General features: G+C 41.3%; 3 protein-coding genes across 11 annotated transcripts; 1 reads left to right on the plus strand and 2 right to left on the minus strand.

Moving 5' to 3' along the window:
• Positions 1–1,151: 1,151 nt before the first annotated feature.
• Positions 1,152–9,630, minus strand: LOC125708544 (furin-like). Of its 9 annotated transcripts, none has more exons than XM_048976151.1 (10): positions 9,010–9,628; positions 8,609–8,685; positions 8,200–8,276; positions 7,650–7,870; positions 7,308–7,520; positions 6,970–7,031; positions 6,771–6,874; positions 5,571–5,690; positions 4,165–4,403; positions 1,152–2,365 (listed from the first exon to the last, which is right to left on the minus strand). In XM_048976151.1, exons 1-10 carry the CDS (start codon positions 9,163–9,165, stop codon positions 2,252–2,254), a joined length of 1,383 nt encoding a protein of 460 aa, XP_048832108.1. In that variant the 5' UTR covers positions 9,166–9,628; the 3' UTR covers positions 1,152–2,251. The 9 variants fall into 9 exon arrangements, 8 of the variants coding, with proteins under 8 accessions (XP_048832108.1, XP_048832106.1, XP_048832104.1 ...); XR_007382497.1 differs by lacking the exon at positions 1,152–2,365 and adding an exon at positions 6,559–6,676 and having other exon boundaries at positions 4,375–4,403; positions 5,571–6,372; positions 9,010–9,630; XM_048976149.1 differs by lacking the exon at positions 1,152–2,365 and having other exon boundaries at positions 3,778–4,403; positions 9,047–9,627.
• Positions 9,631–10,600: 970 nt separating this feature from the next.
• Positions 10,601–14,978, plus strand: ndufs7 (NADH:ubiquinone oxidoreductase core subunit S7). The gene is made up of 8 exons (XM_048976159.1): positions 10,601–10,718; positions 12,108–12,144; positions 12,430–12,498; positions 12,585–12,702; positions 12,815–12,994; positions 13,760–13,806; positions 14,335–14,423; positions 14,736–14,978. The coding sequence occupies exons 1-8, from the start codon at positions 10,703–10,705 to the stop codon at positions 14,831–14,833; spliced, it is 654 nt and encodes a 217-aa protein (XP_048832116.1). The 5' UTR covers positions 10,601–10,702; the 3' UTR covers positions 14,834–14,978.
• A 479-nt stretch (positions 14,979–15,457) lies between these two features.
• On the minus strand, positions 15,458–19,477 carry gamt (guanidinoacetate N-methyltransferase). Its single transcript, XM_048976158.1, has 6 exons — positions 19,028–19,477; positions 17,942–18,087; positions 17,450–17,513; positions 17,264–17,331; positions 15,948–16,058; positions 15,458–15,845 (listed from the first exon to the last, which is right to left on the minus strand). The coding sequence occupies exons 1-6, from the start codon at positions 19,200–19,202 to the stop codon at positions 15,705–15,707; spliced, it is 705 nt and encodes a 234-aa protein (XP_048832115.1). The 5' UTR covers positions 19,203–19,477; the 3' UTR covers positions 15,458–15,704.
• Positions 19,478–21,598: the final 2,121 nt, after the last annotated feature.

A 21,598-nucleotide genomic window follows, 5' to 3' on the forward strand; every position in this document is an offset into this window, starting at 1 on the left:
TGAACATTCATGTATGAACCACTATCGCCGTTGCACACGTCCTGGATTTGAATCCCATCATATAAAATACTGCGTGTTTCGCGGCACTAACTTAGACAGTCCTGTGCGCTTTAACACTCGTCCGCCGCAGAGTTATTTGCTCCATATGGTTCTTGTGACGTTCGGCACAAAAAAAAAGGAAAACTGTGGGCGGGGGGTTAAAACGTAGTAATTTGTCTGACTTGAAATCTGATTCAAAGTTCGGCGTCTCCGAGTTTGAGGGAAAGTGTGCAAAAAAGATTTTGAAGTCTGACCAGACGCTGCTTTTCCAGGATCCGATCTGAACGCGTCGCCCGTAGCAGCGCCGCTCATCTTGCTATTGGTTGCCCGGAATATTTTCGAGTAAGTGGACTAAGTCTCATCTGCAATTTACATTTTCCCCACATATGCTCTTAAAAATTTTCCCGAGAGCAATGTTGCGATTCATATTAGCACTTTTGTTCCGAAACTGCCTTAGTATTTGTAAGTGTGGCGCATGGTTAACCGGACTATTGTGCACGGGTTAGTAGACGTATGGAAATGATTAGGATACAACTTTTATAATTACTTCAGCAATTTTGTTCCTATGTGGAGAAAAATACCACATATTTTCTTAAATGCGGATTTTCCCCCCTGCTTTTTAAAACAGTGCATCTCCTTATTAGAAATTCTGCCGTGGTTTTTCATGCTTTGTTTTTGTGTTTTGTTAAGTTTGGAAAATGTTAGCGTTCCATTCAGGAAGATAATGAATTTATAAACAAAATATGGTTTTTGTGTTTATTCAAACTGAAATAAATTTGTTTTACAATTTTGTTTTCGCTTTATCGGGCCCGAAAATAAAACACGAAATAGTCGGGGTGCATAAAACTTTGTGCGTTTATTTTGATCTGCTAATTACCAACTACGGAATTCAGTGCTACCACTCTGCTATGGTTGGACAGTGTACCCTTCTGTAGGCTGATTCTAGATGCCTTGCCAATTTGTCTCTCAGTCTTTTGATCATCCAAGAAGCCGCCCGCCACTTCTGGCCCAGCGGTCGGGTGTAAACTGAATTCCCAGATGTGCATATCTTTGAGGCGCGATGGGGAAAAAAAAAACTTAAAACCACAAAGATTGATGAAATATCCAGTTTTATCGATTGAAGCTGAATTGCCGTACATTGCATAGTTCCTACAATCTTTTTCTCGTGCTTTAGTTTGGAACTTGACTAACACTGAAATCTAAGTCATTGTCATGTCCACGTTGTACAAGTATCGATATTCTGCACCGTGAATGTGACGGCTTCAGTGCACTGTGCACTGACATTGTGCAAACCCCATGTTACAACAAAGTTACAACTACTTAGTCATGTTATCATGTTCTAGGTTTTCTAACAATGACATCGGCAGGGCATCTCGCCACCAACCGCCGTGACACAAAGGAGTTCGACAGCGTTAAAGAGTCCATCAGTGACATCATCAACCAGCTACAGGACATTGACCCTGCGCGTCTGTCCTTCTCCCCCTTCCTGGATCTGGACACCCAGATTTCCCTGGCCCCAGTGTCAGATAGCCCCGAATCCTCGGTGGAGGAGCTGCAGTCTCCCTTTGACTCTGTCCCTGGTTCCCAGCATTCACTGGGGCCCTCCACAGCAGAAGATGAGCTTGACCGTAAGCCATTTATTTATACATTTACAATAAATGCTCATAACATTACAGAAGTGTTCTTTTTGTTGACCGTTGATTATGATTGGAAAACATTGTGAACTGTAATAAATCAGAATTATTTCTCCCCCCCCCCCTTTATCTTTAGGAAGTAATTCTTGCTATATTCAATCGCATGAAAGTGTCACAGAGCAATCAGGATATTGTGTCAGTGAAAAAGAGCACATACTGGCAAATGACACTCACACAATAGAAGGCTCCAGTGAAAATGGAGACACGTTCCCACTGCAAGCTGTCCAGGGTGACGACCTCATCAGCAGGGAAACGCAGAGCATGAGCCCACTGGAATGCAGCAATATCGATTCAACTGTCGATGAGGGAAGCCCACTGATGCGGAGCCCACCAGAGTGTATTGAGTTGGTCATGTGGGACTCCCAGGGACGTCTGGAGTCTGGAGCCTTGTCAGGGGCTGCGGACAGGAGGCGGTGTTGCTGCTGCCGTCAGTGTTGTCCGAGTGGTCGCATTCCGGCTCTGTGCTCAACGTTAGCTGCTCTCCTGCTCCTCCCTTGGATTCTATATGCTCTCTACTTCTACCTTCCTCTGGAAACCCCCGACTGTCCAGACCTTCTCAGCCGCCTCATCTTCACACTCCGCTGCTGCGCTGTGGCAGCGTTGCCCATCTTGCTTGGTATGTCCAGTGGATACTATCAGAGTGAGAAGCAAACAATGCGTGTGCAAGATATTATTTATGTCTTTGAATTATTCTGACACCTTCAGCTTTCAGAAATATTTAATTCTTAATGTTTTTCCTTAGGACCAGCATTGAAAGTAAAAGTACGGAGAGTTTAGGGGTCACTGTTTTGCCTAGTGACTAAGGTTCTATCATACTCTCAAAAAGAAATGTAATATTTGTGACTGATTTATTAGTTTATGCTGCAGTTCATCATCTTGCTTGGTCAGACTACTTTACAGTCATCTTGGGAAGAGGGAACCTGCCTACAGATGTTTTGTTGTTTAAGTTTTTCACATATGAGGAATACATGCTCCTCTCTATCCTCCAGCGATGCTAACAGGTGCTGTATCCCGGTTCTGCTCGGCGTCTTTGGACCCACTGGGAGAGTGTCCTAGAAGATCCTTATTTTTGCAGCTATTTGTCACCTCATCTGTTGAGCAGCTCTTCCTCTATTCCCTCAATATTGCTGTCATGGCAACCTTCCTGCATCAAGACCATATGAAGGCAGTGCCTATATTATGTGGAGTTTTTGTTGGAGGGAGGTAAGAGTGGAAGGTGAATGAAAAGTGGCATAAGGCTGCAGTACACCCCTGTTGATAATTTCATATAACATTTAAAAAAAATAAAAAATGCTATGATGACCCTTTGTTCTCCTTTCCCCAGGTCGGTCTACTGGCTTTCACTCCATGTTTGCAGTGCCTGGAGAGGTTTTGGTTCTGGGCTCACGCTCTTCCCACTTCTAGCCATGGTGGTCTTCAACCTCTACTGTCTGTTTGACCTTGGCCTCAGACAGTTGTTCCATGGATCTGAAGACAGTCTGTATATCCAAACTACCCCATCTGCCTGGCCACTACAGATACCAGGGCAACTAAATTACTTTTAGCCAATAGGATATGTGGACACACAAAGACACAGGATACTGTTGAGCTTTGTCCCTTGGAAACTCTGGCTATTCCAGAAATATTTCATTCCTGTGGTCTACTGGTCTAGAGCTTTGTACAGCTGCATAAAATACCATTACCGCTAACCTCCAAGCCAATAAAACTTAAGTGGCATTTTGCATACAAAGACTTTTTTTGTAGAGGAATATTCTGGATCGGAATATGTTTTCCCCCTCATTTTGAAGAAAACAACAGTAAAATGCATGAATAATAAGGTTTGTGTGTCTGATAACATTTTCAGCTGAGTCATATGTTGAGCTACAGTTTCCTTTGAAATATATCTGATAATTTTTGATTAACCGTTGTGCATAATTTTAAGACTCAAAATATTTTTTATTTGTGCGTGTATCTTCCTTGCAGTTGACTCGCACCCCTCAGGGTGTCCGCTGTGCTTCCTGGCTTAAGCTCCACCCCCCGTGACCCTGCCCAATTAGAAGATGGATAGATGGAAAAGGATTTTATTTCCAGTTAGTACAACTTCTGAATGTGAACATAAAGTAAAAAGATAACACACGTAAAGAACTAATTGTATATATCCACGAAGAGGAATAAGCTGCACTAATGCCAGTGGTTGCTGCTGATTTTCTGTTATCGATGGTAGTGTATCTCAAAGAGAGTGTGATTCCTCCACCTCATTTAAGGCAGCCCCTTCCACACCTCTGAAATCTCCAAAATTCCCATTGCCTCTCGCCTGGCTCCTTGCCGCCTTTCGGAACTGTATGATTCCGTGTACTGCCCATGCTGCCGCACACAGGAAACATGCCAGGACCAGCGGCCCACCAAAGAGAATGCTCAGAATGAGCCCGGACCACTTCATGCTTTCGCCAACCTCAGTCTGGTGGTCCCAGGGGTAGGCAGGAGTGCTGCATGTACTCAGCCGAGGGTCCAGCGTGGAGAATGGTGGACAGTCCAGGCAATTAGTTTTCCGATGACCAAAGCATGTATGGCAAGAATGATGGCACGACTGGCAGCGTCGTGGCGACTGGGTGCTGTTACCCCACTCGTAATAATGAGGCGGGCAGGAGGGCAAGCAGGCGTTCTCAAATAAGTACAAGGGGTAGGTGCACTCTGCGTTACAAAAATAGAAAGGGCAGTTAGCAAAAGTAAAATCCAGAAAGGGTTAGAGGCACAGTCTCGGACATGCGTTTCCCATAAAAGTGAGCACAATTATTGCAGAATTAGAGGTTTTCAGAACAGCAGAGCATGAGACGCTAGTGTACATATACCCCTTTATCCCAATACTGGTCTTCAAATTCCCACTTTAATGAGACTTATAAATGATCCCATATTGGGTATCTGAGTGGTCCAGGCAAGATAAGTGGCATCCAAGCCCAGCCAAATTACTTCAGAAAAATATTGTAAATTTGTGCAAGCATGAATTCCCAGTAAAAAATCAGTGTAGTACAGTTAGGGCCCAGTACAGTAGCCATACATTTAACGATTATATATAATGATTTATGAATTGTACAGCTGCATGGCATTATACAAGGATGTGTCCGTAATACTTGATAAAACAATCAAAAACATTCCATTTTTTACAGATTTTGTTCTTGATTTCAGATATAGGTATTGATGTGATTAGTTTAAACATGTAATCTGCCACTTTTGAATCCAGAACTTTATCATCAGTGACTAGGCAGGTTCCCTCCAGGCTAACAGGGGTAAGTTGGTAAGTTCCTGTCATGAAACTGACAACTCTGTATTATTATCCTGCAAACAAAATATCATTTGCCTATGTAAAGTTTGATGAAAATAGCTACAGTTGTACTACTACAAATCTGATTTGTAGCAAAATGTTCAGCATTAGTTGCTATGTACGGGTAACAATTGATAGGCATGTGGTCTAATTACATGTGGGAGATTTCATATTAAATCATCATTGTCTCCATCACTTATCTCACATCTCCATATTAAATCACACACATTGCATGGAATTTGCTCTGTCTGATCTGCAGATGTTCATCTCATTTTGACACTCTGGAAAATTAGGATAGAAAAGCTTTCATTTACATTTACAGCATGTGGCATTAGCCACAGCGAATTACATAAGTATTTCAGGTCTAAATCATTTGCAGTGTGTGCTTCTTTCCAATCAAGAACAAATCTTCACTCACAAATGCTGCTGATTTTTCTTTCTATCCAACTCAGTACTTCTTTAGATTAATCGTCTGGGACCAACAGATCGAAGGCCCGCGTAAGGGTGTGCTCAAACAGCCCTGGTGTATAGTTTCTTACCGGTACAGCTGCCATTAGAGCTGAGAATCAAACACTTCCAAACAGGTGTCCGCTCCACTCGGCGTGCTTTCATGCACTCCTTTGTCCCATATAGCTCTAGTTGGAATTTAGACAAAATTCCTGAGGAATGTAAAGAGATCATAATGCTAATCGCCTTTCTGAATGTCTAAGAGTATCAGGGTCTATTTCACTGTTGGTTTTCCCTCCCTACATTATTATCCAAGACCTGCTTTGCATGGAATGAGATTCCTACTATTATTAATCAGTTTGTGTTCCTCTGGCATTCTGAGTGAGGGGGGTTAACGCTGACCGCTGTTGGCCCAGTAGCCCCTGTTTTCTATTTGGAGAGTCCATTCCCCTGTAGGATCTTCATTCCAGCTACGGATGCTTGTGAAGGCCCAGTCTGAGTATCCCTTTGTAGATGCATCAAAATGTCTGAGCAGGAAGATGAGACGCTGTCGCCAGGCCAGTCACGTTGTGTTGGTGGGTACAGCCACACAGACCATCAGACATGGGTCATTGTTTTAACAGATGTAGAAGTGTTTCTCCTGTGTTATTTGTTCTAATACAAAATGGTTATGCTCTGGAACTCCATGATGCAATTTCATGGTGTGTCCCTTGCCTGATGGTGACCAGAGTGCAGTATGTTCCCAGTGGACTGATCAGGACAATGGAGAGATCTCCATGCCTGGTGTAGGTCAAGGTGAGTCTTGCCCGGATATGTTCCAGAGAGCGAATCCAATTTCTGGTCCTCAGGCAAGCTGTCTCGTTCCATTTCAATATTAGGTTCCCATGTAGCTCACTGCCGGACAATAAGGCATGGAGTAACCCTTAATCACCTGGGGAATCCGTCTTTCTTTGGAAGTAGCACAGCTCTTATTGCTAACAATTATCTATCCTAATAGATCTCAACTTAAGCAGCCCTGTATATCAGATGCTTCCAGAACATTAATACTATTTACTGTCACTATGAACATTTCCTTCTTACAGAGGCCGGGTGATGACATCACTCATGCACTTCCTCTGTGGATGGACAGCTTTCCATTTCCTGGCCAGGTGGACCAGCTTCCCAGCATTAAGAAGTCCATACCCATAATAATGGCTGACTAAACCGAGACAAGAGCCAGTCATCATCTGCTCATCCATCATTTATGCTTTTCACTTTTAAAACCTTAATGATGATTACTTTAGCAGACTCACCAGGTCTACCAACACCATTTGTTTGCCAGTCATCTGATCTGAGGTGTGAAGGTCTAGAAGGCTGGATTGTTGTATGCTGCACGTCACGCCAGGTTAGTGCAGGGCTGTAGAGATGCCCAAGCTGAATTTACACTGCGATTCATAAGGCGATTCATTTTTTCAGGATACTTTGTGCCTACTATTAGTGGAAAGTGTTTACTTTGCCTCTAAAACCAGTGCGGTGATCCAGGCAACCAGACGGGCAGATGCTGAAGTGCCAACCTTCCAGACAGAAACAGGACGTTTGACTTTAACATAGATTTACAAAAAATAGATCGGCATGTCTTGAAGCGAAAGCTTATGGAGTGTAAAATTGTCTTGGTAGAAGAGAACATAGCCCCTTTATGTCAAGTAATTAGCTTAATGTAATTATCAGTATTTTTAGTATGACGTATTCATATTTCACATCAGTAAAAGGGCAACGGAATGCAATAGCATCAATTTAGGTGTATGTCTCCCGTATGAAATGTGCAGGACAGGCAGTCGGCAGTGTCTTACGACTGTGCGGTGATGCAGGCTGCTCCCACTGTAGGCGGCGGTTAGAAAGGCAGCACACAGCTCGATATAGAAGGGCGATTTCCCGCTCTCCGTGGTGCTGCTGACAGACAGCATGTGTATGCTGCTGGTGTAGCAGCCGAGGTTGCAGTTACCGCGGCTTGTGCCACTGTTGCCACAGCCCCAGACGTAAATGGAACCCAAATCACCATGGACCTGTGAAATGATATTTAGTTACTCACTTGGATTTATTCATTAGTTTTTCACTGAGTCCTAAAATGTTACCTCAAAGAAATAAAGTGCATGAAGTTATTTTCTGCTTTTCCTGTCAGCCGACTGTCTTACATTCAGAGGCAAACCCCGTAACAGCATGGCAGCTGAAATGCATAATACCCTGCTTGCTCCCCGCATTAACACCTCGTTGGCCAGGGTGCTTGGCCCCTTCACTATTCCTCCCTTATCTTCGGGCCCCCAGCTGGCACTGCAGATATCAGTGTGCTGCTGGTTGAAGATGGGAGACTTGGCCTTTGCTAAGTCAGTCACGTGACTGTCAAGCACCTGGATTCCTAGGAACAGTACAGAAAACAAAATGAAAATAAAAACAAAATCCCACCAATGATTTATTGTTTATTTTTAATAATCCACAATGTGCTCTCAGGAATTGGCCTACCTCCTGCTATTAAGGCAATGTGTTTCAGTGTATAAAGAGCACTCGCTTTTGTGTTGTTTATTTTGTAGTAAAACTATCTCATTTGTAAGGCAACATTTGTATTTTTGTATATGGTTATTTATACAGCAAAGTAAACCAGACAAATTTCAAACAAGCGTCTGACAGTTGTGTTGAAAAGACATTCTTCTGTGTATAATGATAATATTCTTAGCAGTCATAGCTTACCACCATTTGTAGCCTGATATGCCACGCCCACTCCACATACTCTGTTACTGGCCAATGAGGTCACTCCCCCAACATGCCTGTGTGGCAGAAAACCAAAATAATGCTGTTATAGTCCACCAACACATATTCTACAATACAATTATGTCAGTAACTAATTCATTGCAAGTCCTATCTTAGGCAGTGTAGGGCACAAGGCAGGGGAAACCATGAACTGGACGCCAGTCCATCACAGGACACACATTCACACCTTAAGTATCCTAAGCAGGTCACAGGGAGACTATACAGACTGCACACTCACAAAGAAGAGATAGGACTAAATCCCAATGAGCTACTGTGCTGTCCAATCTGGCGTGACTGCAGTATTTTACATACATACTGCACTTTAGAAATATATTACAACTACTGTTACCGGTTTACTTTCATTGGCGTGTATCTAGGTTCTGGGTTGGGATCATTGCTGCTCATGTTGTAGCTGGTCTCTGGATCCTATGAAAATGGTCAGAGGTCAGACTTTGATTCCAAGCTCAAAGTTAAAATAAAACATCGCCTTTCCCAACAGAAGTAATGCTTTACCACTATCATATTTATTTATAAAGCGCACTAGGAACCTTTTCCGGTTCTTTATTAAGAAAATGATTCTGTTGTAATGATTGTTTGGACACCCAACTCTCTCCCTCATATGATAGTAATCGCCATCTGCAAATATCTAAATTTTAAAAATGGTTCAGCTGCTGTCTGGTGGATCTGATCAGTTAAAACAATACGTGCTTTATGTGTATCGATGTTTTAACGTAACGCATTTTGTGCTACCTTCCCCAGACTGTGAAATCCCAGCTTTCCTGCGAACCTCTGGATGTGCTCGGGGGTGCCGTTGAAATGCGCCGCCCAGCTGTTGGTGCAAACGAGTCTTCCTGCGCAAGCGATACACAGACCGAGCACAGCTGGCCCAAACCATAGTAATTTCATGTCGGATTTTCCTTGTTGGGTTACTGAATTACTGCTTTATTTTTTGCATATGCGGTTCTGTTGTTGTTTGGCCGCACTGAGAATTTCCCGTAACGTCTGCCGCTCGCGCCCACAAGCGCGAGATAAAGGCGCGAGACCCAAACCTGCGTTCACTGAGCGCTGCTGCGCTTCGCCAGACGTCGTTTGCTGCCAAATTGGCGCCATTATGTCTCTATGACCATAGGAATTTAATTGATTGGAAATTGTATATTAAGGCAGTTTGAACGTCTTCATGCTGTTTATTTTTAGCATGATAACCTTATTCAATTCTACCTGTTGGAGAAAAAAAAGACAATTCACAGAGCAGCAGAGCATGGAGGAAGGTGGGGAAATCAGATATAGCGGACAATGAGTCTTCGGATATAATGACTGATAGACTGATTTAAGTTAGCTAATCTTTGAAATCGTGATTAGAAAAAATATATAACGTGTCATAAACATAATGTTATATGAAAATTGTATTTCCAAGGAGAACATAGCTAGTCCATCCAATAAAAGTAATACAGTGTAAGATTTCAGGGAAAATGTCTATGAAACACCCATATATATATTTATATATTTATATATTATATATATAAATGGGTGCAACGGATAACAAAACTCACAGTCCTAATAAAAAAGTGGAAAGATGGGGACAAATATAAAAGAATAGTTAAAACAAGGAACTTTTAACATGCCCCGATGGAAGACATCCATCGTTATATTTTCCTGTCTTGTTATGTTGAGATTACCGCTAATTTTTCTCGTCATCTCAGCACAACCAAAGTGTTTTTCTCGAGATGACGAATTATTTACTTGACATTACAACATAACAGAAGTTCACGGGAAAACAAAAAGCTTCACACGCAAGCAACGTTTGTCTAGAGAAAGTGGGAAGCGGATTCCACTAAAAATGTCATGGTCAATGCTATAGAAATGGATGGAAACAAGCCGAGTTAAGAAATTAATATTTTTGTCATGCAGGAAAAATATTTGTAATTCACATGTATTTCCTGTCACGTGTACACCTTGTGTGCTTCTTGCAAAACAGTTCAAAAGAAATGAAAGCCAGTAAATGACAAAAAGCCTGCAGCACAGTAAGCGAATACTTAGCATTTACATGTGCCTTGGAGTACATTGGTGGTACAACATGGATAATACGGTGTCAGTGTTGTCACTGTGATAAGCTTTCATTGAGGAGTATAATTGCAGGTAGCCTAAAAGTGTCCTTGAATCTTCTGTTACTTCGTTACAATTCCCTTGCTCTCGTGTAGATGTATTGTGTTATCAAATATAAATAATCCAATCATTCAATAAGAAATATCTTGATAATACAACAGGGTTTCAGCGCTAGTCGATTTGACCTCTAATTAAAAAATAATAGTCGTTTTACTTGGCAACAACGTGGGTGAAACTCATGCTTTTATTTTGAAATATTTTCGTGGGTAATTACCGGAAACACCGTTTCACCCTAAATACGACGCTCGGCCCTCGAGCTGTGGCGCAGGCCTTTTCAAGTATGGCGAACGTTGTCGGTGAGTATAGATATTTTTGTTAATTTATCTATGTTATTGAACCTTAGGATTGCTCTGTTGTATTGAACAACAACAAAATCTACTTAATCGGAAGCTCACAAACCAATATCAGCTTAGACGAATGGAAAAGCTTGACCTATGGGTACAAACGTTTGTTTTAAACCTTTAACACTTAATATGAAGCACCGGCGTCTTTGACATTGCGTACACAAGTGACCTTAGTCGTGTAGAAATGTCATCCAGAAGGTATAAATACGTTCCACAACACATTTACTGAATACTCATTCATGTGACCTTGCCTGTAGTCTTGCAATCCGCATCTACCTATTTGCGAAAATGGGGTATTAGTAAGAGATTGAGTTGTGCTATTCAGTTTGATACTAACTAGTTATATATTGGTTGTCTGTTGTGTCAGTATTTGCCGATTGTATGTTAATTGGTACTTGTTGGTTAGCAAAAGTGCTTACCTACCATAGCACAATGGAATAGCCACGAAGGGTTATTCCAGCCTTACCCAGCGCCCGTATTTAACTGTATATAATGAGCTGATGGTTCCGAATGTCTATGGAGGTATACAAATATTTTAATAAGGAGACTAAAATAGAATATATATATGATAGCAATATAATGCTTAATGCTAAAAAAATATACATTTTATTGGTCATTATTAAATGGAAGGATACCCTAATATTGTATCTGCATATTATTCATAAATAAAGTCCTGGTTTGTATGTTTTATTGAAAAAAAATGTTGTTGTAAGTTACTTGCATACATATGTACATATGCATTTTTATAACGAATATGGCATTCAAATAACAAAGCATACAAATCTGTAGCACACAGTCAGTATCCAGAGACAAAACAAGACAGTTATGCTGATACAGACCAGTTTTGAAATGATGAAATTGTATTATAGTTTGAGGCCTGTAATAAGAAAATTCATTACTGCCAACTCTGTAAGTTCCACATTAAAGTATTGGTTTACATATAGTTTGTCCTCCTTCACGTTTATCGATCTTTTAGTCTGGGAATTTTAAGCAAGCATCACAGAAAACTATGAATTAGTGACGTCACTTCAATGCAGACGACTTGCATGATGTTTACATATTGCTGATATTTGTGTAAAAATTAACATTTAAAAATCCTTTCAGATATTCTCATTAAATCTGAATACAATAGATGTGTACATAGAAGATATATAGCCCATCAAAGTCATCCAAAACCGGATGAATCTCATGCTACTCTCCATATGCTGCAGAAGAAAGTTTCATACAAATAAATATAACCGATACACAGCTTTAATCTGTCCTGTGTGGCCCTCAGTATGCATAAATGAATTAAACAATGTCAGCTTTGTCTACATTCTAATTATTTCATTCTGCTTTCAGTTCCCTGCCTGTGCAGGTTTGGGTCATTTTCTCTGAGGTAAAGATGACTTTTTATTGTAACAGTTTCTATAGTTGTAACTATTTTGTTTAGGTTTCTCTGTATTTATCTCAAACACAGAAAGCTGTCAAGAAGGGGTTTGATTGCTATTTAGTGATAATAAACGGAATCACTAAACTTACACCATAGCACTTTTTATGTTTAAATCCCACCTAAAACTTATTAGTTATGAATAAATTAAACAGTGATGAACTCGGTGTGTGTACGTTTAAAAATGATTTTGTAGATTTAAGTTGCATAATTTGACCTGGTATGACTTCACAGGCCCAGTACTGCTGCTATTATCCATAAGAAGTACGTTCACCAGAGATCAAACACTGAGTTTGCAAACAGGTAGGAAATTCTCTGTCAGCATGCAGCTGCTGCTGTCCCGTCCTTGAGGTCTTGCCTAAGGATTTGTTTAAATTTGTTACCTTAAGCCTGATTCCGGTGAGAGAAAAAAGCAGTGCAGTAGCCCCCAAGTCTGCGGCCGCACCGAGCAGCAAAGGAGAGTATGTCATCGCCAAACTGGATGACCTGGTGAACTGGGCGCGCAGGGTGAGGCCTCTGCTCCACACTCGGGGCTTCGCCTCTGGCAGGCCCGCACGTCTCCCTGTCCAGTCTCTGGCTAACATGTCTGAGGCGCTCTGTGTGTGCGTGCGTCCCCCAGAGCTCCCTGTGGCCCATGACGTTTGGCCTCGCCTGCTGCGCTGTGGAAATGATGCACATGGCAGCACCTCGCTACGACATGGACCGCTTCGGAGTGGTGTTCAGGGCCAGTCCCAGGCAGGCGGACGTCATGATAGTCGCTGGGACCCTGACAAATAAGATGGCCCCTGCACTTCGCAAGGTGACCCCCCCCCCCCCCCCCCCCGGTTTTTCATGACTTTCACGTTTTGACCTGCCTGGAATCGGACGGTTTCCTCGACTTTTTGGCATTGTTATTTCTTTGTGTTCCTGAAGGGCGTTCTTGTCATTTTCTGTTGATATGTCTGCAGGGATCTGTGTGTGTGGATTTTGCATGGTCTCCCATACTTGTTCGGGTTTCCTCTAGTTCTCTGGCAGTCCAAACTGATAGGCTTCCCCTAAATTGGTGTGTGTGTGTGTGTGTGTGTGTGTGTGTGTGTGTGTGTGTGTCTGTGTGTGTCTGTGTGTCTGTGTGTGTCTGTGTGTGTGTGTGTGTGTGTGTGTGTGTGTGTGTGTGTGTGTGTGTGTGTGTGTGTCTGTGTCTGTGTGTCTGTGTGTCTGTGTGTGTGTGTGTGTGTGTGTGTGTGTCTGTGTGTCTGTGTGTCTGTGTGTCCGTGTCCTGTGACGGACTGGCACCTTGGCACAGGGGCCCTTTGCTTTGGGCTCTGTGTCCTGGGACAGGCTTTAGGTTGCCAGTGTTTGCACCTTAATTTTCCCATCAATAGGTTTTACTATCTATCCATCCATTCACCTTACTTTTGCATAGGATATCCCAAAATAGAATTGATATAGATCACAATGGTGTCATGGCAACCTGCCATCAATATTTTATCAGTTTGAGTATCAACCTCATCATTCACTTTTCATTACCCTGATACTGGTTATAATGTGTTTGTTCTGACAGCTTTTCTGTGTCTTTTTGGTCTAGGTGTATGACCAGATGCCAGAACCTAGATATGTTATTTCAATGGGAAGGTACAGATTTTGGAACTTTAGTACAGTTTTTTAGAGTTTGTCTTGATGTCAGTTCATTTATTCATATAAACTTGATTACTGGGATCAAATACTAATATGAAAGTTATGGAAGAGCATTTGGGGCCAAGTAAAGGGGTCAAAAACATGAGATTAAAGTCAAAATAAATTATAATTCATAAAACATTTAATATTTTTTTAGTTGGTCCTAATGCTTTTCTCATATTGAGACCAACTCTGTACAGTTTTAAGATTTAATCACACTCTATATTCTGTGTTTTATTCAGCCTGTATGGGCTTTCACGATGAATTGCTGTTAAATTGTACAGCCTAAATATTTAAACTGAAAATACATGACTGTGTTGCTCCGTGATTGGCTCTGCCCTTCTTACAGCACACACACTGTGTTGCTCTGTGATTGGCCCTGCCCTTCTTACAGCACACACACTAGCTTGTTTGCCTTCACTTAGCAGGAGGCTGTCTGCCTGCTCTGGGGGGGCCACTGACTTTTTTTGTCTGTTCTCCCTACAGCTGCGCTAATGGTGGGGGCTATTACCACTATTCCTACGCTGTGGTGCGAGGTTGTGACCGTGTCGTGCCTGTAGACATTTACGTTCCAGGTGCTTACCAGCTCCGTTTTTATCCAGTGCTTTTCAGTGAAACTCTGTACCAAAAAAAAGACCAGCTGTGATTTAAAATGGCCTGCAGCTGGTGCACAGCTTCCTGTATTTTTATCAACAAAAAGCTGTTCTCTTCCGAGTACAAAACCCTTATCCCCCATAAGCTTACCTAAATAAACCAAACTTGCTTTGTTACCTGCTCATTTCATTTAGTTCCATGTATAAGAAATGTATTATCCATTTAGTAAAAGGCGGGGGGAGAAAAAAAAGCCATTTCTTTTAAAAAGGTTACTTTGTCTCGTCTCCGCCTAGGCTGCCCCCCCACGGCGGAAGCTCTACTCTACGGCACTCTGCAGCTGCAGAAGAAGATAAAGCGTGAGAAGAGGCTGAGGATTTGGTATCGCAAGTAAAGCCACCATCTGCTTTTCCTGCTTTACACCTGTTCCTGGTTTGTAGTTTGTTTCCTGTAAATCTGGCCGACAGGTGACTTTCTTTGTAGATCCCGTAGAGGTGCTGCCTTTACCTGTAATGGTAATAAATTAATCTTGTACATTGTGTCCTCGTTTTGTCATTCCTCTGAATTGACACCACTTATGCTGTCAGCATGGGAAGTACTTACTGGGGGGGTATTCTTCACAAAAACAAATCCAAGAGGCATAGCAACTGCAGAAGTGTTTCTGAAACCGGGATTTGAGGGCCCTCAGACAGCCCATGTCTTTAAAACAAAACGTGGACTGTCTGGGGGGGCCCCGGGGACCGGGCTGGGAAATCCTGAACTCGTGGATTGAAAGGGGACTTTCAGCACCTCCACCGGACAATCTTATGAAACAAAATTCATTTTATATGCTCATTTGTCACACTTTCCTAAGTTATTCACATGTTTCTGGAATTATGCTTTGCAGGAAAATCTTGAAATATGAATCCATATTTTGTTTGTTCTCATATTCAAAACGATAAATGTGATATGTGCCTCAGTGGCTTCTGACTTGCAAAACTATCCCACTGAAATGTCAAGTTTGAAGCTGACACAGAGACCGCTTTGCACATAATTTATTGGGTGAGAGAATGTAACAAATTATACAGTTTTAATTAATATACAGTCAGTGATTAAAACATTATTTTAACACCAGGATTTTGTACTTTAATGCCAAAGGAGACTGTTTTTCTCTTGCTATGGCTCCATATATTAGTGTTCATAAAGAAATCTTTTCATTAAAGACTGTGGTAAAAAGGGAATATGGGGAGCAGGTGACTTGGCCGAGGATGGTGGCAGCTGCCACCTCAGTCTTTGAGGACCGTCGGAGTGATCATCTTGTGGAAGTCATAGTACTTGCACTCAGCTGGAGGGACGATATCCAGGAGTGTGGTGCTGATCTTCTCTCGCTTGAAGCCTGCCTCGATCAGGTGAGGCACCTGGGTCTCCTGAAACCAGAGGGGCAGTACAGGGCTCTCGTTGGCCTTGCGCTGTGACACACGGCATGCGGTAAGATGTGAGGCACATGGACCGGTTGCTTAGTGACGCACCTGGAACATGGTGTCGATGTTGCTGTATTTACTCTTCAGCAGGTCCCCCCAGGATGTCAGGTTACAGTACGTGAGGACGCCGCCAGGTTTTAGCAGCCTGTTGGCATGTGACTAAAAAGACAGTCGTCTATGTTTAGGCAAAAATTGACAATCACTTAGATCTTACTATGGGAGCTGGTGGCAAAAAGTGCCACATTGCAAGCAGAATTTATACTAGCTGCTTAGAAGATGAGTGGTTTAGGACACACATTTATTAATGAACAATTAAGTGATTTTGGAGTTCTTGGAGATGCAAAGGTGATCCTGAATTGTCTGGAATGAAAATGAGCGGCTCCTCTAATGGATCGCCAGCTCCCTGCTGTCTAAAAAGTTGCAGAGATTCCCATGGGCAGCTGCTGCATGCAGCGTGAAGCTTGCCTCTTTCATTGTGTACTTCCCACTGGGATCACTGCGTGTTTCACGGTGCTGTCCTGACACAGTTACTGTGGCTCAGTCCCACCCCTCAGGGTGTTATGGTGTAGAAAGCCTTCATTGTAAATTACAGAAGCAAACATTTACCTTCCTGATAGACATTTTGCTTTCTTGTAGCAAATCACAAAGCAGACTATGCCAAAAAAGGAATTTGATGAGCTTTGAGCTGCTACAAATATATAATAAAGCTTCATGTCATTACCTGCAGCACATTATATTAAATATTACTCAGAAGTATTGTTGTCTTATTAAGTATAAAGCCTGCAGGGTGTTTAATGGATACTATGTTCACATAATGGTCTTCCTCAAAGACCAACCTATTTGCATTAGACTAGGGGTATTTGTTACCCTCTGTAGTTGAACTGTAATTTGTATGTCTGCTAAAAATGCTAATGTCCCTAAATGCTTGGAGGAATATTTAAAACACGTTTATCTTTTTATTTCATTATTTCTGCCTGCAGGTGCCACTTCATGCAAGTAACCTGATTAGATTCAGAAAAGCGTTTAAAAAACAAAACTTAAAATTCCGGAAATCAGTTGTTACATTATTACACGTGGGACTGAAAGTCACATTGTTTCATTATGATACCACCAGAAGGCAAGTTGGCGTCACTGCTTAGCATGCAGGTAAGGACATAGTCTTTGAACATGAAGGTCGCTCAGCATCGGAATGCCACAGTATTAAAGTGACACTTAAACTGAAATGCTACACCTAAATATCCAGCTCTATTGATTGGTAAACTTTACAAAACTCTGTCTACATAGTATCATCAAAGCAGCTAAATAATGATTATATTACGATTATATAACGGTGCTGTCTAAATTATCCATGTTTAATGACTTACCTTGATGAAGCTGAATTGGTGAGTGTGCCAAGTATCTTCAGATAGTGGATAGGTATCATACAGGATGCCTGTATTTAAGCAGGCAGGAAATTAGTTTAATAATAGAATATTAATATGATAAAGCTCTGATATGAACATTTGATTTTCCTGCAAACTGTTACTAAAATAGAGGCATAAACTTCTTACCATCAAAGTGGCCATCGGGTAGCGTGGGGACGACGTCTTCCCAGAGGCCTTTCAGAGGAACAATCTAAACATCCAGAAAATATATCAATCCATCCATCCATCTTCCCACAGGCCATGTACCCATACATACAACCGGCAATTTACATAAACATCAAACAGAACAACACATAAAAGGGCACTACTCTTAACTTTAATGGTCACATAAAATGTGAACTTTGCCTGACACTGCTGGAGATAGAGTTCCAAATATTTGGAGTTCTAATGAAGAGAGACCCGCTTGTCTAACTTTGCTAACAGCATGTTTTTGACGTATCAGGGCAAACGTATATGATGAGGGGAAAATATGGAAACTCTGTACATGGCAGGAGTGGGCTTAAACCCCGGGAAGTGAGGTGACAGTGTGAGCCACCATTGCGCCTGCAAAATAAAGGAGGTAGTCTAGTGTAACATCTGCTCGTGGTCAGATCTTGGTGGAACACTAATCATGTTCACCTTGTGTGGCTGCTCCTTCGCCCATTGCTGGAGTCTCTGGAAAACACCATCATTGCACTCTATGATCCAATGTTCCTCGATGGGGAAGGACTCTATTTTGGTGGCGGCGATGGCCATGCCAAAGCCGATCTCAAGAACCCGGCCACCTGGGTGACAAAATAAAAATAGCATTCTCTGCATTCCATTGTTTCAGAAATATGACCTAGACATGCATTTCATTGGAATTATTGGCACGTTTTGCTTCTCCACATTCTGAAAGTGTCCATTCACAATATCTAAACAAAATTAAGAAATCTGTAAAGCATTTATGATTGTGTAATACCAGTGGGGAAGGAACAGGTTGTAGCATTTGATTAACTAGACCACGGAATACCACGGAGTAGCCTTACAGTGAGGTATAAATATAGACGGAGTTGGGAGAAGGAGTGCCCTGCCCTTAAATGTCTGCTGCAGTCAATCTTACTGCGGAACTTTTTACCCGAGGTCACTAAATGAACTAAGCCTACTTCAGGGACAACGTATTACCCTATAGAAACTGCAATTTAAAATGCGTCTTTAAAAACAGATATTGTACAACCATGTTGTAACTAATAATTAATACTCAGCAGTAAAATCACTTATCTAACGGCATGCAGTCTTTAAATTCAAACGACCTGTTATCTATACATTAGTTGAACTATAGACTGGGGTATCAAATATTATATAGATTACCTATAATCCGAAATAACCCCACCCCCGCCTGGTAACTTTCAGCGATGCCCAAATTATTCACTGCTACTCTGGGGACATTTATTGATTTATTCACTAATTCACTTAAACCAACGTGGGGTTAAACCTGTACTGACGTTGGAATAAGACGGTAACATTTCATCCTAATTCTAACACGGTTATGGACGTCAACCAGATGCTGGAAGATTTCACACCTCTTTATTCCAACGTAAAATGACCCCATTTCATTTGTTGATTTGCTTACTACTACTACTAGAACTTGTGTTTCAAATTACTGCTGAGTTCTTTTCTTTGAGTGTGCATCTTTGTTCTTTAACACGTGCAGTACATTTAACTATGTGCAATCTGTAAGAGTACCTTTGGAAGCGGCCACAGTGGCCAGCTCGTGCATGTACGGAGTCTCCCAGCGTTCCATCACCGGTTTGCCCATAATCTCGAGGTGAGTGTCGGTCTCATTGTAGTCAGCATTCGCTTCCGTCCAAACCGGCTTGCAGTTCTCTCCCTTGGAAAATATGGGCTGTGCTGTAGTCATTATTAAACCCACCGAAAATAAATTAAGCTGCTTTGAAAAGGCCGAAGCAAAAAAATACGGAGACGAATGAAAGGAAACGCGTTTGCAGCTCGAAGCACCGAAAGAAGGACCGTTCAAAGGCCGCAACAATTTATAAGTGAGCAGAAGTGCTGATCTTGCAAGAAGCTTTACTAAAGTAAATAAGGTCTACTTCAACCAATTGATAATTCTTCTTAGTTAAGAGAGAACGCGTGACGGCAACAGTTTGTCGCACACGTGTTTTTTCCACAAGTCGCTTAGCTCCACCTCCCGGTTCCAAAAGTTGTGGTAGAGTAAGGGCCACGCGGGTGTAGGGAATGCTGCAACTAACAATAAAAACTGCTACATGTGCATTTAACATATATCGCAATGAATGCCATTATAATGCCGTTGAAATATTAATATTTTTAGTACTTGCGACCGATTGAAGTCAGGTTCACGTTTTGAAACAAACGGACGTGTACTTTAAGACCAAAAAAGTTTTCTTATCGTACTTGAATCAATAACTAAATTACAAAACCTGTCACATAGAGAAATGGTTCCTCTAGCTGATTCCAGCTTCAACTGGGATTGTCATTCAAAAGAATATATTATATTAATTACTATCCCAACAACAGGCTACAAAGCACGCAGCACGTAATTCGTATCCTCTCGGCTCCAAGTTCAAAAGTCGCCGATAATAATACGTGAGTTTCCAAAGAGCCTCATCAGAGGACGCTGTTTATACTGTTATAATTTGGTATTCAGGCCCTGCCGATATATTCATCAATCCGCCAGATCATCGGCATAAGCCTATTTAGCATAGTGACACTGTCTGACACAGAGAATTTCAGTGGGAAAAAATGGATAAGGAAGGTAATAAGAGCGTTAACAAAGAATGTCAAGACACGTTTTGGCGGGTCATGCAGAAATATATCAATAAATGAGTAACTCAACAAAACGGTACAGCCAGCAGGATGTCAATGAATAGTTCAGCATGTAAGAGAATTAGAGTATTTACTTAACTTCTATTGTTCAATGAATCATTAAATAATAATAGTTGTTTTTACATTACACATATATGAATATATTTTCCCAATTCTCCCAGTTAAATAAAATGCAGAAACACTATTTCTGAGCTGGTTTGCCATTGCTGAGTTTCTGTTGTGGATCTAAGAAGTCATGGTTACCTCCTTTAGAGTGTAACTAAACAGTGTCCCATATTAGGTGTATTATTTAGTTATAATGTCTTTCTAAATAATATATGAAAAGCAGTTTTCTTGGCTCAGATGGCTGTTTTTGTACCAGAACACTTTGAAACAAAACACATTGTCTTTATTAATCCATTTTTACATCGCCAAATTAAGAAAACAAATGCTTTTGTATTACTGGCTGTGTGGGCGTTTTTAAATCTATGTTTTTATGTTCTCCTAAGACGTTAAAGTCACCTTTATTCTGAATCATCCAGTGCCAGGAAGCTGATTAGATAATCTGGTATTTTTCCTCTGTAAAGGGAACTTGGTCATAGACTTGGAAATGGTTTAGCAGCGCTTGTCTGTAGATGAATGAGTACTATGTATAGTGACCAGTTCACCTTTTCTAACAGATTTGCCAGTGTTATAGCAGGTGACTCAGGCCGTTTAAGGAGCTGCGTTGGATTCTGAAATAAGATTCCGGAAAGTAGTCTGACTTGATCTCACTGGCTGATGAAGTATGAAGATGTTCAAGTATTGCATCACATAGTTCTTGTTTTAATTTAACATACCCCCCCCCTCCGATCTGCAGGAAAAAATGACATTATAAGGTACCAGTGCTTGAGTTTGATGCAATACTTCTTTTATGGGGTCAAAAATTGGCTGCTTTGAACTGTTCACCTATTAGCCAGTTGTTGTGGAAAAAAACTGTGAAAATATATAAAGAAAAGATTTTGGTTTTATGCAATTATACCCAGTAACATTACACAATAATATTTTTGTGTGTAAACCAAAAAAATGAATGCAGATTTGTGTAAATGTAAAATAATAAATGCGTGAGGTATGGAAAGACAGAAATAACTCTAATATAACCTGATTAGCAGTGAGTAGGAAGCAGAAAGAAGCCACACCTCTACATTCTTGCCAGGCAGCTCCACCGGACTGAGTTCTCTTAACCAAAATAGGATAAACTGCTGGTGGTTAAACTATCTAAGCCACTCTAAGGGCAAAGGAGGTTTTTTGTGTCGTCCTGTACGATTATCAAAGAATATTCATTTTGTAATATCATTTTGGAATCATAAAATCAGGCGCAATCAGCAGAAACCAGACAATAATTTAGAACCTATAGCACAGAGAAATTATTAAAATATTACATGAGCTATGGTGGAGGATTAAAAACCTTCCTTAGCTATTCCTGGATTTAAT

This window comes from Brienomyrus brachyistius, chromosome 15, assembly GCF_023856365.1.
Source record: "Brienomyrus brachyistius isolate T26 chromosome 15, BBRACH_0.4, whole genome shotgun sequence".
Lineage (NCBI taxonomy): Eukaryota > Metazoa > Chordata > Actinopteri > Osteoglossiformes > Mormyridae > Brienomyrus > Brienomyrus brachyistius.